The sequence below is a fragment of the Pelodiscus sinensis genome, chromosome 16, assembly GCF_049634645.1.
Source record: "Pelodiscus sinensis isolate JC-2024 chromosome 16, ASM4963464v1, whole genome shotgun sequence".
Lineage (NCBI taxonomy): Eukaryota > Metazoa > Chordata > Testudines > Trionychidae > Pelodiscus > Pelodiscus sinensis.
In genome coordinates this window covers 17,984,925-17,997,200 of record NC_134726.1, presented here as the reverse complement: position 1 = coordinate 17,997,200, position 12,276 = coordinate 17,984,925, and the positions used below count along the sequence as shown (strand labels likewise).

Genomic DNA, 12,276 nt, shown 5'->3' with positions numbered 1-12,276 from the left:
TTCAGTAAAAAGGAAAGCGGTGGTTATTTGAACAACACTGCATCCACCAGATAAATCCTTGTTCAACTCTACTCTGTTTGCTCCCCCTCCTGGGATGTGCTGATTACTTAGCCCTGCCTGTGGAACTAGTGAGAGCTAGTGCACCCCTCCTGTTTGCCTGTTTCTGAACACTGAGGGTGAGACTATAATAGAGGCATTAGCACTCTAGCTCCTCAGTTCTTTCCAACTGCTGCAGAAGATGGATCAGGATCTGCATTTGGACTCTTCGCCTGAATCCCTTGCTTGAATGGTGCCCATTTAGCTCAGTGTTCAGGTGTAAACAGTTGGGCATTTTAAGAGTTCGAAATTTTTTTAAAAGGAAATACTATTAGCATCTGATAGTGAATATGAAGAGACCAGCTATTCAGAAGTGCATCTTTTGCCCTGCATTTGCTGCTCAAATGAGATGCCTCTCAGGGAAGCACACTGTCCACCAAGCTGTTCATTCTGAAGTGCTTTCACTCTGAGTATGGGAAGAAGGGCAGAACAGACTGCAAATGTCCTGTTAGCTTGCTAGTGCTAAGCAGAGATTAGGCACTGTCCCAGTTTGTCTAATGAAGTAGACAGCTCTCATTGCTGGTGCACTGGATTCAGTTTTCAACTTCCTCAGTAATTGACCATGACAGTGGATTGCCTGTGGATCGACAAGCTCACCTTAGGTCAGGCCTAGGCAAAATACAGACTACAGGCTGCATCTGGCCTGCCAAGCCACCGGATCCGGCCCATGGACACTGTGGGGAGCCCCAGGCAGGCTCCCTACTTGCCTTGTCCCACCTACATGTTGTTCAGAAACAAATCTGCAGGGTGGTTTTTCTTTTAAAAACTGAAAGCCCAAAGGGAAGGGGGGAAGTTTTAGGAGATGCTCCTACCCCAGCACAATCCCATTGATTGGTTTCTGGCCAGAAACTGACCACTTGGAACTGCTTGTTTCAATAACAGGCAGCCACGAAGCACCTGGCTGCTGACTGTGTGGGGATGGGGCAGGCAGCAGTGTTCCCTCTAAACTGTGTTGCAGGACAGCTTAGAGGGAACACTGGCAGGCAGGGAGGCTGATTCAGGAACAGCTGCTTGCTAGTAAGTCTCATGGCCTGAGCCTGCTTCTGGCACCCCAGTTCCTCACTTCCCCAACCGTCTGCCCCCTACTCCAGCTCCTTACTCCACATACACAAATCCTCTGCACTTCTTCCGCCCCCCCAACCCCCCCCCCCCCCCGTGTACCCATATCCCCTCCCAGATCCGGCACCCTGATCTCCAGTCCCAGATCACAGTACCTTCCTGCCCTAGCTCACAACCAAAATCCCTGCACCCCCTCTTGTACCTAATTCCCTGTCATGCTAGGTCACAACTGCCTCCTTCACCCAAACTCCCTCCCTTACCCTAAACTCCCTTCTGCACCCAGCCTCCATCCCAGACCCAACCCCTCCTCCATTAATGCCATGGAAGAGTGCAGTCCTAGACCACTTCACAAATTCTTGGAGTGGTCCCCCATCAAAAATTATTGCCCACTCCTGCCTTAGGTCAAATCTGAATGGGAGCAATAAGGACTCTGAAAAGGAAAGCTTCTTCAGATCCCCATATTACTGTGCCTTTGACCTGTATTAAACCTGAGAAAATTCAGCTCCTTTATCAGTTCTGATTCTATACCTTTGAACTGACATCTGTAGTACCTTCCCTCTCTGTGCATGGTTAGTTTGCTGTTCTCAGTTTGAAGCATATTTCAATCAGATCATTGTACCACAAGTATCTTTGCTTCCTAGTAGAAGAGAATTATTATCAAATCAGAGTCCTTCCCTTTAGCTGTTCTACTGCCCTGGGAGTTTTTACTAAGTGCCTTGGGGCAGTGGCAGCACATTGTGTGGAGACAAGAGAGCCACATGTACCTGTACTTGGATGATTGGTAAATCAAAATGTGGAGTTAGGGGAGGGTGCGAAAGCGCTCCAATGGGCACTGCAGTCAAAAATTTCTACCAGCGCAGCTGCATTATTGACACGTTCATGAGTGTGAGTATCCAGAGGACATTCAGAAAACTCTGGCTGGAGGGGAGTAGCTTACATGTAAGCACGAGAAATTTATATTGTTGCAATTAAATGTGACATTCTGTTTTTAAGATCCATGTCAAAACCCTATTCTCAGTCTGCAGTTACCTATTTATAATATGAAATAAATGCATTAGTCAGCTGTTGACCTAATGTAGAAAAATGCACAAATGTCCCCATTTAAATTTTAATGTTTAATGTGAAAGACTAAAAATCCAGAGTAAGGGAGTCATGCATGCTGTTCCATTTTTAATTAGCTGCTGGAAAATATGACTGAAGTCGTTAGAAAGGGGATTCAGGAAGCGCAGGTTCAGCTGCAGAAAGCGAATGAAGAAAGACTTCTTGAAGAGGTGAGACTACCAAAACACTGCTATCTCCATTGCATAACTTAGTAACACTTACGTGGCTCAATCACTAGAATGATCTGTTGATGGCATGTTTTACAGGGGCTGCTAAGGCAGATTCCTGTAGTTGGCTCTGTGCTGAACTGGTTTTCTCCATTTCATGCCTCACCAAAAGGAAGAACATTTAACTTAACAGCAGGTAGGACTAAATACTTCTGCAGCAATCACTCGGAAAGGGACAGTCCTGTGTTTAAGCTCTCCTGCCAGTGGCCAATGACGGGGCTGGTGTTCAAAGCTGGTGGAGGGACAAAGCTGCAGCACGTAGGGCCAGGCTGCTCCCCCTGCTGATCCATCAGCACAGCCGCCACAGCTCTCAGCCAGCAGGGCCCTCTTCCAATCCCATTTCTGGACAGCGCAGCTGCTGCAAGCCGAGGTGGCTTGTGAATGTAGACAGGCACCAGACAGCGTCTGGTTTCATGTCACCTCTACTACCCACCTCTCAGTCCTTTATATGCTCCCCTTCTTGCTGTCCTCTCCGTGCTTTGCCTCTTCATCCCCACTTACCTCCACTGCTGCTCCATACCCTCCCAGAGGGGCACATCCCATTCCTCATGCTGTGCAGAGAACCAGCTGATGATAGTCTAGGCAGCAGGCTTCTTCCTTCCCCATTGACTGAGGCTATGTCTACACTACACCGTTTTTCCGAGATACCTCTGGTGGAAAAACTCCTCCATGTCCAGGGAACGTGTCTGCTCTTCCACCAAAAAAAAAAAGCAGAAGAGCAGATGTGCTCCTTCAGAAGGTCTGTCTTTCTCCTTTCATGAGGAAGAAAGGCTCTTCCAAAAGAGGAGGCTTCTTCCTTCCCCATTGACTGAAGCTATGTCTACACTACAGGGTGTGGGGATCTGGTCATGAGGAGGGATGCTTACCAGGCTTCACGCCCTCTTTCAGCAGGGAAAGCCTCCAGACAGTGCGTCACTGCGCTGCCATTCCCCCAGGGGGAGGGGGGGGGCTGCTGGACCCGGCGCAAACCGGGACCGAGCAGTCCTGGATCGTGCCAGTTCAGGGCTACTGTGCCTCTGCATTTTAAATGTAGTAAGAGCCACCGGGCATGAGGCACTGCAGCACTGCACTGATCCAGAGCCAGGTCTCCTCAGTCTCAGCTCATGCTGGCTCCAGAAGCTACCCCCGCTGCAGCTCTATAGTTGATACAAATTGTTGACTACACAGTTAGCCAAATAACTGCTCATGAATATCCGTAACTGAAATTAAAGCATTTGCTGTATTTGACTGTTTCCCCCTTCATTATATTGGTAAGTACAGCTTCAGGAATGGGGCTTAGTCCCAGATTCTCAAAGGGAGTCAGGCATCCAAATATCTTTTGATCTGGGCTTTAATACTTGCTTCAGGACATGCAGGAAAGTGAGATATAGAGAGAGCAACAGAAAAATATAAACTATGAACTTAACATGTAACTGGTTTTATTATTATTTAGCAGCATCAATATAATTCGGCTTTGTCTCTTGTGTGTTTCTCTCCCTTCCCTTCCCTCCCTTCCCCCCCTCCCCCCCCATTGGCAGGCTCTCTGGAGTCCACAGAACACACATATGTATCAAAAGCGCAGGGGACTGAGACCACTCCACCCCCCACTCCTACTCCTATTAAACAAAGACTTCCTGGTAAGTTTGCCCACGATTAATGGTAATAAATGTGCAGTTTGACACTCAAGAACATACTGCTTTGTTAAAAAGCAGTATAACAATGAGTTTTATTGCCTAATCAGAGTCTGAGTTTTGCTTTATCATTTCCATATACATTACTTTCCTGGCCATGTCAAACTAGAGCACTAATCTTGTTTGTAATTGTTCCGATTCTCCTGCTGATTTTAAATGATCAGTGCAGCAATCCAAAAGATCCAGAATGAAGCTAAACATTCCCTGGAGCACCATTCAGATTCAACTTTTCCCATCCCCATTGTGTTCTGAAGGGGATTGTGGAGGAGATCGTTATCCTTCTCACCTCTGATCACAGGGCTTTTTCCTCTGGAAAATAGTGTAGAATTGTACGTTCTATAGTTCCCCTTGACTAGGAGATGCATTGAGGGCTACTCACCTTGACAGATTAGCCAGAAAAACAAACCAACAGCTGCAAAATACCAAGGACAATGTGGTTCATTTATTTTGGCCATTGCGGTTTGTGGTGGTGGGGGGGTTTGTTTTACTACACAAACATCATATCGCCTGGAAGCTGTGAAATCTTAGTATGAAATCAATCACACAACAAGATGATGATGTTAAATCGGTTCAGGAGAGGCAATTTTTTTTTCTTCGTGTAAACGAGTTGGTTAACCAGGTGTAGACTGACAAAGCTATATTGACAATCTTGTCCTTTCATTGTGGTCACCTTTAGGTTTGAATTTAGTTTGGACTGTCAGCTTCTCCAGTTGATCATTAATCCATTTGGGACACAGTGACCCTTTTGAAATAATTTACCTACCCAAAAGAGTCTTATCTAGTATGTGACCCTCGGTTTGTTATTTTTACTGCAAGAACTGACAATTTTAGCTAACCAAACCTTAATGTAGCTATTGTTTACATAAGGAAAAACAACTACTAATGCAGATTATAGCAGTTACACATCTGTGTTTGTGAGTCTAAATTAACTTTAAATGGTGATGCAAAACTGCATCTGGAGCTTTTAAAATCAGAGGTCAGATTTAAAAAATGTGGCTTATTGTTTGTGTAGATTAATCTGTGCATTTACTGCCTCTTAATGCTTATTCATCAAATATTTCCACAGGTCAAAAGCTTTTCAAAAGGTCTTTAAGAAGCTCTGATGGATTTAGTGAGACCAGTTCAGTTAGTCATATTGATGACTTGGAAAAGATGGAGCAACGGTCCCATTCTGTCTCTACTGTACAAGAGCAAGGGACTGTGGAGACAGAGAAAGCAGAGCAGCAGAATGACCTAGCACAAGAAACAAATGAAGCAACTGAAGATCTGCAAAGTGACAAATCCCAGAAATTGGAAAATGACTGCACTAAAGTAGAGGAACAAGAAAATCTAAGATAAAATCCAGATTTTGCTAATTAAGACTTTGTATAATAATCACATTCCCTGTATGGCAGGGAAGTTTATGATGTATTCAAAATGTGAACAGTGCCACAAGTTTGTACAGTAACTACTACTGTAATTCACAATTAACAGGGATTTTGCACAAAAACAAAGCTTTTTCCCCTAGGGGATGTGAACTTGTTTTATTGTACACTTATTAGAACTGTTTTAATCCTATATACATTAATATCTCCAAAGATGCCTGATTTATTTTAATGGCTTATAAACAGTTGCCCAAAGGAATTTTTTTGGCAAAGTGGTGAGTTATTGTGTGAATCCAGGTGGCATTATAGTGCTTACTGAGTTCATCAGACATTTGAGTCAAGGTTAAGCATGCAGCTGGTGATATTTGTAAAGTGATCCTAATTTAAAAATATTCAATAAACCTGCCATTACTCATCTTTATATTTTAAATCAGCTTAATTTTTACAAAAAAAGCACAACAATCCAGGTAGTCATGCTGTCTGTGCTGCACTTCATCTCATTGCTTTTTTTAATCTCTTATGTTCATTAGAAATCCATTGCTTTTAACTAAAAGGGTCATCAAGCAGTTGTGATGCAATGAGTGACAGAGAGGTATCTGTGTGTATAATATGAAAATGTAAATACTACTTTGCCAATCATTTTTTCTTGCTGTTATATGAATTAGTCCACTCAGTTAAGCTTCTTAATCTTACAGGGCTTGCAAGCATTCACCCTTTTAGAAAGCAATAGTGCCTCTGCATGACTGTCATTTCTTGCCTCTATAACTGGCAAGAAGCTTTGATAACGATCCATCCTTGTTTACGGCTACACTCCCGCTATAACCAGCTCCTATGAATATGACTGGAATCTTTTTGGTTATGTATTTTTAGATACTTGTTAGTAAATCTTGAAAATTTTGTTGATGGTTTCTTTTAGTAATATTGTACATGCTTGACGAAATTATATGTTACATACACTACAGCACATAGTTCCATTATAATCTATTAGCTTGTGATATTAAAGTTTAATGTTCAGAAGCATTTTCTCCACTACATTACCTGCAAAAACTGACTTTACTGTGTATAAGCAAAACAAATGCACTAAAAAACTGGATCCAGCCCCACAATACTGGCTAGCTAACACTGTCACCAATATTCTCTTTATATTGAGGGCTCGACAAACTGCTGTTTCTACTCGCCTGTAGCGAGGAGATTTCAGCCGGTCGCTTCGTGCGCCCCATTCACTGACGCTGCGCATGTGCGCGGTGCCGGTCTGGCCCATGCGCTCTGCAGGGCTGGCGAGTAGCTCTCGCCGCAGTTTCTCGAGCCCTGATAATTAGGATGTACATAAATTACTACCTTGTGTAGATCATCATGATGGCTCTAGTGGTAACAAGATTGGATAGCATTGTGATATTTTGTTAATGGATTTTTCATTTATTTTTATGTACAGTCAACTTTTCGCTTTTTATTCTTCGGGGCTGGGGAGCTGTAGTTAAAGTCTAAGCTTTTGTTTAGGTACTTCTCAGATAAGAGTGCAATTTTTAAGTACAAAAATAATTAAGCATACTAGTCTTCCTTATTAGTTTATTTGGTAATGAAGTGTGTTAACAGGGATATTTGTGGGGGGCAAAATTATCAAATTAATTTAATATTTTTATATTAAATTGCTAAACTAGTAGTTTTGTTGGACTAGAGCTACACACTTTAGCTATTACCTGAATGTTTCAATAAAAGATTCTTCAAATTATTACATGTGAAATTCTATTACATTTGAATTGGACTAAAATCTGTGCTGTAGTTTATGAAAACAGATGTTTGAACTATGAGGGTGGTTGTCCTAGGTACCACTTGAGAATGTAAGCCTCTATTACAATCTTTATTCATATATTACACACACTGCGTTTCAACTGTTATTCTTACTTCCTCGTCTCTCAAGGCTCAGACAAGTACAAGACTCTAGGAAAGTAGCCTGAGAATCAGCAGCACTATGGAAGAACAGAGCTGGGGAGGGCCCTGCCTGTTTAAAAGTTCCAGCCCATGCAAGGACAGGAGTTGCTTTTGAGTTGAGTGGAACAAAAGAGGAGCAAAGGGCAGGCTGATGGCTAGTGTTGTGTGGGATATTAAGGCCGTGTCTACACTACAAGAGTAGGTTGAATTTATTAAGGTCAATTTTTTTAGTGTCTAATCTTGTAAAATGGAAGGTGCCTGTCCCCACTGTATGCAGGAGTTTGTTGCACCCCGTAGGGTGGCTACTGTTGACTTTGACAATAGTGCTCTGTAGGTAGCTATGCCACAGTTACTGCTGTCCCTTTGCATTCTGGATTAGGCTCCCAGTGCCTGATGGGACAAAAATGGTGCAGCAGGTGGTTCATGGTGTCAGCATTCCATAAAGCACTCGATTTCTTTCTCCCTCTCGCTTGAAAGCAATGACAGACCATTTTTGTGCCTTTTTTTCCTCCTGGTTGTCATGCGGGTGCCATAGCAGAGCTAACATGGACCCTGTTCAGCTGCAAACTGCTACAGTAATCATTGCCAATACCTCGCACCTTATGCTGTAACATGTCCAGAGCTTAGCCAGGGCCTGCCAGAGAGAGGAAGAATGTGAGGAGGCTACGTACACAGACGTGAAAACCTTAAGTGGAGCAAACAGCAGACACTTGTGGCAGCTGCTCCTTTTGATAGTTCAGGTGCCATGAGACAAGCACAGCCTGCTGGGATCACATCGTTATGCAGCTCTGGGATGAGCAGTAGTGGCTGCAAAACTTTACACATGCGTAAAGCCACTTCCATGGCATTTTGTCAATTGGTTTCTTCCCCCCCCCCCTCAAAGTGCAGCAAAAAGACAATGAGACTCACTCTGACAGTTGAAGTGAGTGGCAACAGCCTTGTGGAAGCTTACACCACCAGTTAACAGTGAGATGAGAATCAATTCAGAATGGGTAAGAGTACGGTAGGGTCTGCTGTGATCCAAGTAGCAGAGGTAATCCGTACCCTTCTGATCCAAAGGATAGTACTTTGGGAAACATGGATACCTTGGTGGAGAGCTTTGCCCTAGTAATGTTCCCTAACTCTGATGGGGCAATAGACAGAACACACATCCCCATCTGGGCACCCAGCCACCTCTCCAAAGAATACATAAATAATACAGTGATAGAAATGTAGCCGTGTTAGTCTGGGGTAGTTGAAGCAAAATGCAGGACAATGTAGCACTTTAAAGACTAACAAGATGGTTTATTAGATGATGAGCTTTCGTGGGCCAGACCCACTTCCTCAGATCAAATAGTGGAAGAAAGTAGTCACAACCATATATACCAAAGGATACAATTAAAAAATGAACAAATATGAAAAGGACCAATCACATTGCAGAACAGAAGGGGGATGCGGGGGGGGGGGGGGGGGAGGGGGAGGAAGGAAGGTAAGTGTCTGTGAATTGATGATATTAAAGGTAGGGAGAGTGGGATGTTTGTGAGTTAATGGTATTACAGGTGATAATTGGGGAAACTGTCTTGGTAATGGGTGAGAAAGTTCAAAGTCTTGTTAAGTCCTTGTTGGCAAGTGTCGAATTTTAACATGAATGACAGTTCAGAGGATTCCCTTTCAAGTGCAGATGTAAAAGGTCTTTGTAGCAGAATGTAGGTGGCTAAGTCATTTAGAGAGTGTCCTTTCTGGTTAAAGTGGCAAGAAACTGTTTTCTCTTTGTGATCTTGTCTGATATCTGTTTTGTGGGCATTAATCCTTTGGCGAAGTGTCTGAGATGTTTGTCCAATGTACATAGCAGACGGACACTTTCGGCACATGATAGCATAGATTATATTTCTGGATGCGCAGGAATATGTGTTCTTGATCTTATAACTCACTTGGTTAGGTCCAATGATGGTATCAGCAGAATGAATATGTGGACAAAGCTGGCAACGGGGTTTGTTGCAAGGGAAGGTACCAGGGTTGGTATTAGTGTGGTATGTCCTGTGGTGGTTGGTAAGAATCATCTTGAGGTTAGGTGGTTGTCTATAGGAGACTATGGGTCTGTCTCCCAGAGCCTCTTTGAGTATGGTATCCTGTTCCAATATAGGCTGTAGTTTATTGATAATGTGTTGGACAGGTTTAAGTTGGGGGTTGTAGGTGATGACAAGTGGTGTTCTATTGTTGGTTTTCTTGGGTCTGTCTTGAAGTAGATGGTTTCTAGGTATTTGTCTGGCTCTTTCAATTTGCTTTTTTATTTCTCTGGGTGGGTAGTTGAGATTTATAAATGCTTGGTAGAGATCCTGAAGCTTCTGGTCTCTGTCAGTGGGATTAGAGCAGATGCGGTTGTATCGAAGGGCTTGGCTATAGACGATGGATCGTGTGGTGTGTTCTGGATGGGAGCTGGATGCATGTAGGTAACTGTATGAGTCGGTGGGTTTTCTGTAGAGAGTGGTGTCTAATTTTCCATTGTTGATTTGTACGGTGGTGTCCAGGAAGTGGATCTCTCGTGTAGAATGGTCCAGGCTGAGGTTGATGGTGGGGTGTAGGTTGTTGAAATCTCTGTGGAATATCTCCAGTGTTTCTTGGCCATGCGTCCAGATCATAAAGATGTCATCGATGTACCGTAGGTAGAGGAGGGGTGAAAGGGGACGGGAGTTGAGGAAATGTTGTTCTAGGTCAGCCATAAAGATGTTAGCATACTGTGGGGCCAAATTTGAACTCTCTCACCCATTACCAAGACAGTTTCCCCAATTATCACCTGTAATACCATTAACTCACAAACATCCCACTCTCCCTACCTTTAATATCATCAATTCACAGACACTTACCTTCCTTCCTCCCCCGCATCCCCCTTCTGTTCTGCAATGTGATTTGTCCTTTTCATATTTGTTCATTTTTTAATTGTATCCTTTGGTATATATGGTTGTGACTACTTTCTTCCACTATTTGATCTGAGGAAGTGGGTCTGGCCCACGAAAGCTCATCATCTAATAAACCATCTTGTTAGTCTTTAAAGTGCTACATTGTCCTGCATTTTGCTTAAATAATACAGGGTACTTCTCAGTGGTATTGCAGGAGCAGCTGGATCTCAAGGACCATTTCACCAACATCAAGCTGGATGGTCCAGAAAGGTGCATGAGTCATACATTCTTAGGAACTCTGATCACTTCAGAAAGATGCAAGCTGGAACTTTCTTCCCAGACCAGAAAATTACCATTACAGGCATTGAAATGCCAATAGTGAAGTTTGTAGACACAGCCTACCTCTCACTTGCATGGCTCATGGCCATACACAGGCAGCCTGGACTGCAGTAAGGAACAGGTCACCTGCAAGCTGAGCAGGTGTAGAATGGTGGTAGAATGTGCTTTTGGCCATTTCAAGGGAATATTTCACATTTTAAGTAGGTTAGACCTCAGCAAAAACAACATTCCCATTGTGCAGCCTGCTGTGTCCTCCATAATATCTGTGGGAGGAGGATTTTATGCCAGGGTTGAAGCAGATCTAACTACTAATAATGAGAAACTAGACATCTGGGCAAGAAAGAGATCACATCAAGGGGGACAGTCAGACACTGTGAATGACCAGGCAGCATGCATGTTTCTCTTAACAAGGTGACCTCTATATTGTGTGCTGGACTGTAATGCCTCCCTCCCCTGCTCCAACTCAAGTAAAGACACTGTTGTTGACTTTGTCATTGGGATGTAGAATGACATAAGCCAAACACCAGATACTTAAAGAGTACTTTAAACCACTCAATCAGCTTCATTTAGCATAGTCACTAAAATGGACTATTCTTTTCCCACTTTTTTTCCTCCTTTCCCTCCCCATCTCCTCTTCTTCTGCTAGCTATTTGGAACCTGGACCCCTTAAACTCCATTCATCTGAAGAAGTGGGTTGTGCCTACAAAAGCATGTGATACCATCTATATTTTTTGTTACCCTTTAAGGTGCTGCAGGCACTACGTTTTTTTTCCCCACTTACAGATCAACACAGCTACCCCTCTAAAACTTTTGAAAATGTAAGGTCAAATTTACTGTTATTCGTTGTGAAAAGCAGGAGGACTGAAATAGACTTAACCGTCCGTAAAGTTGATGAAACAGGCTTATAGGTAGGGACTCATTTAGAAAAATCGACCTAATGCACCTAAGTTCAACCTAAACTTACAGTGTAGTGTTAACCAAGCCAAAGGGAAGAGACTTTGAAACAGACCAAGCCAGAGGACCAAGTGACAAAAGAAGAAATCACTCAAGGGCTCAACCACAGGGCACTAAATGACAAGTGCTATGCCATACCACAAGCAGTGAATCCACCATTCTTTCTGGACATGGAACTATAGGCCTCATCCAGTCTCTCAATGATTTAGTGAAGTTGAGCTTGCCCTGACTGAGATGACTATGCCATGAAACACTTGGATATACAAAGAAAATTTAACAGCGTTCAACTGATGAAGGAAACTATATAATTAACCCAAAATCTATAACTTGCTGTATTTTGTGACCCTTTACCTATGGGGTTTAGTTCTGTTAAACAAGATTATCTACAACACTGAAAACTTATAGGGCTTTTAAAGCAAAAGATTTGCAATATAGTAAGTATCTAACCGTTCAAGTTGTAAAAGGAATTCATTATAGCTAATCAAAATACATTTACTTACTCTGAAAATGTAGCATTGTTTGATAAGTAAATTGTCAAGATTTCAAGGTGAAAGTACGTATGTAACCACAAAACAAAGGAGACAACAACCTCCTCCTTGCCCCACTCCGCCAAGTATTTTGGTGGTTTCTTAATATAAGAAGTATCCATATCAGACACAGG

At 43.0% G+C, this 12,276-nt stretch overlaps 1 protein-coding gene across 1 annotated transcript in view; it reads left to right on the top strand.

Annotated features, from left to right (window-relative positions):
- PDXDC1 (pyridoxal dependent decarboxylase domain containing 1) overlaps positions 1 to 7,247 on the top strand; it is a 57,073-nt gene extending 49,826 nt beyond the window's left edge. Inside the window, exons 20-23 of the mRNA XM_006136284.4 lie at positions 2,334 to 2,426; positions 2,523 to 2,619; positions 4,001 to 4,099; positions 5,220 to 7,247. Coding sequence (XP_006136346.2) covers positions 2,334 to 2,426; positions 2,523 to 2,619; positions 4,001 to 4,099; positions 5,220 to 5,491 — 561 coding nt within the window. The 3' untranslated portion in view covers positions 5,492 to 7,247. The remainder of the gene's footprint in view (positions 1 to 2,333; positions 2,427 to 2,522; positions 2,620 to 4,000; positions 4,100 to 5,219) is intronic.
- The last annotated feature ends 5,029 nt before the right edge of the window (positions 7,248 to 12,276 follow it).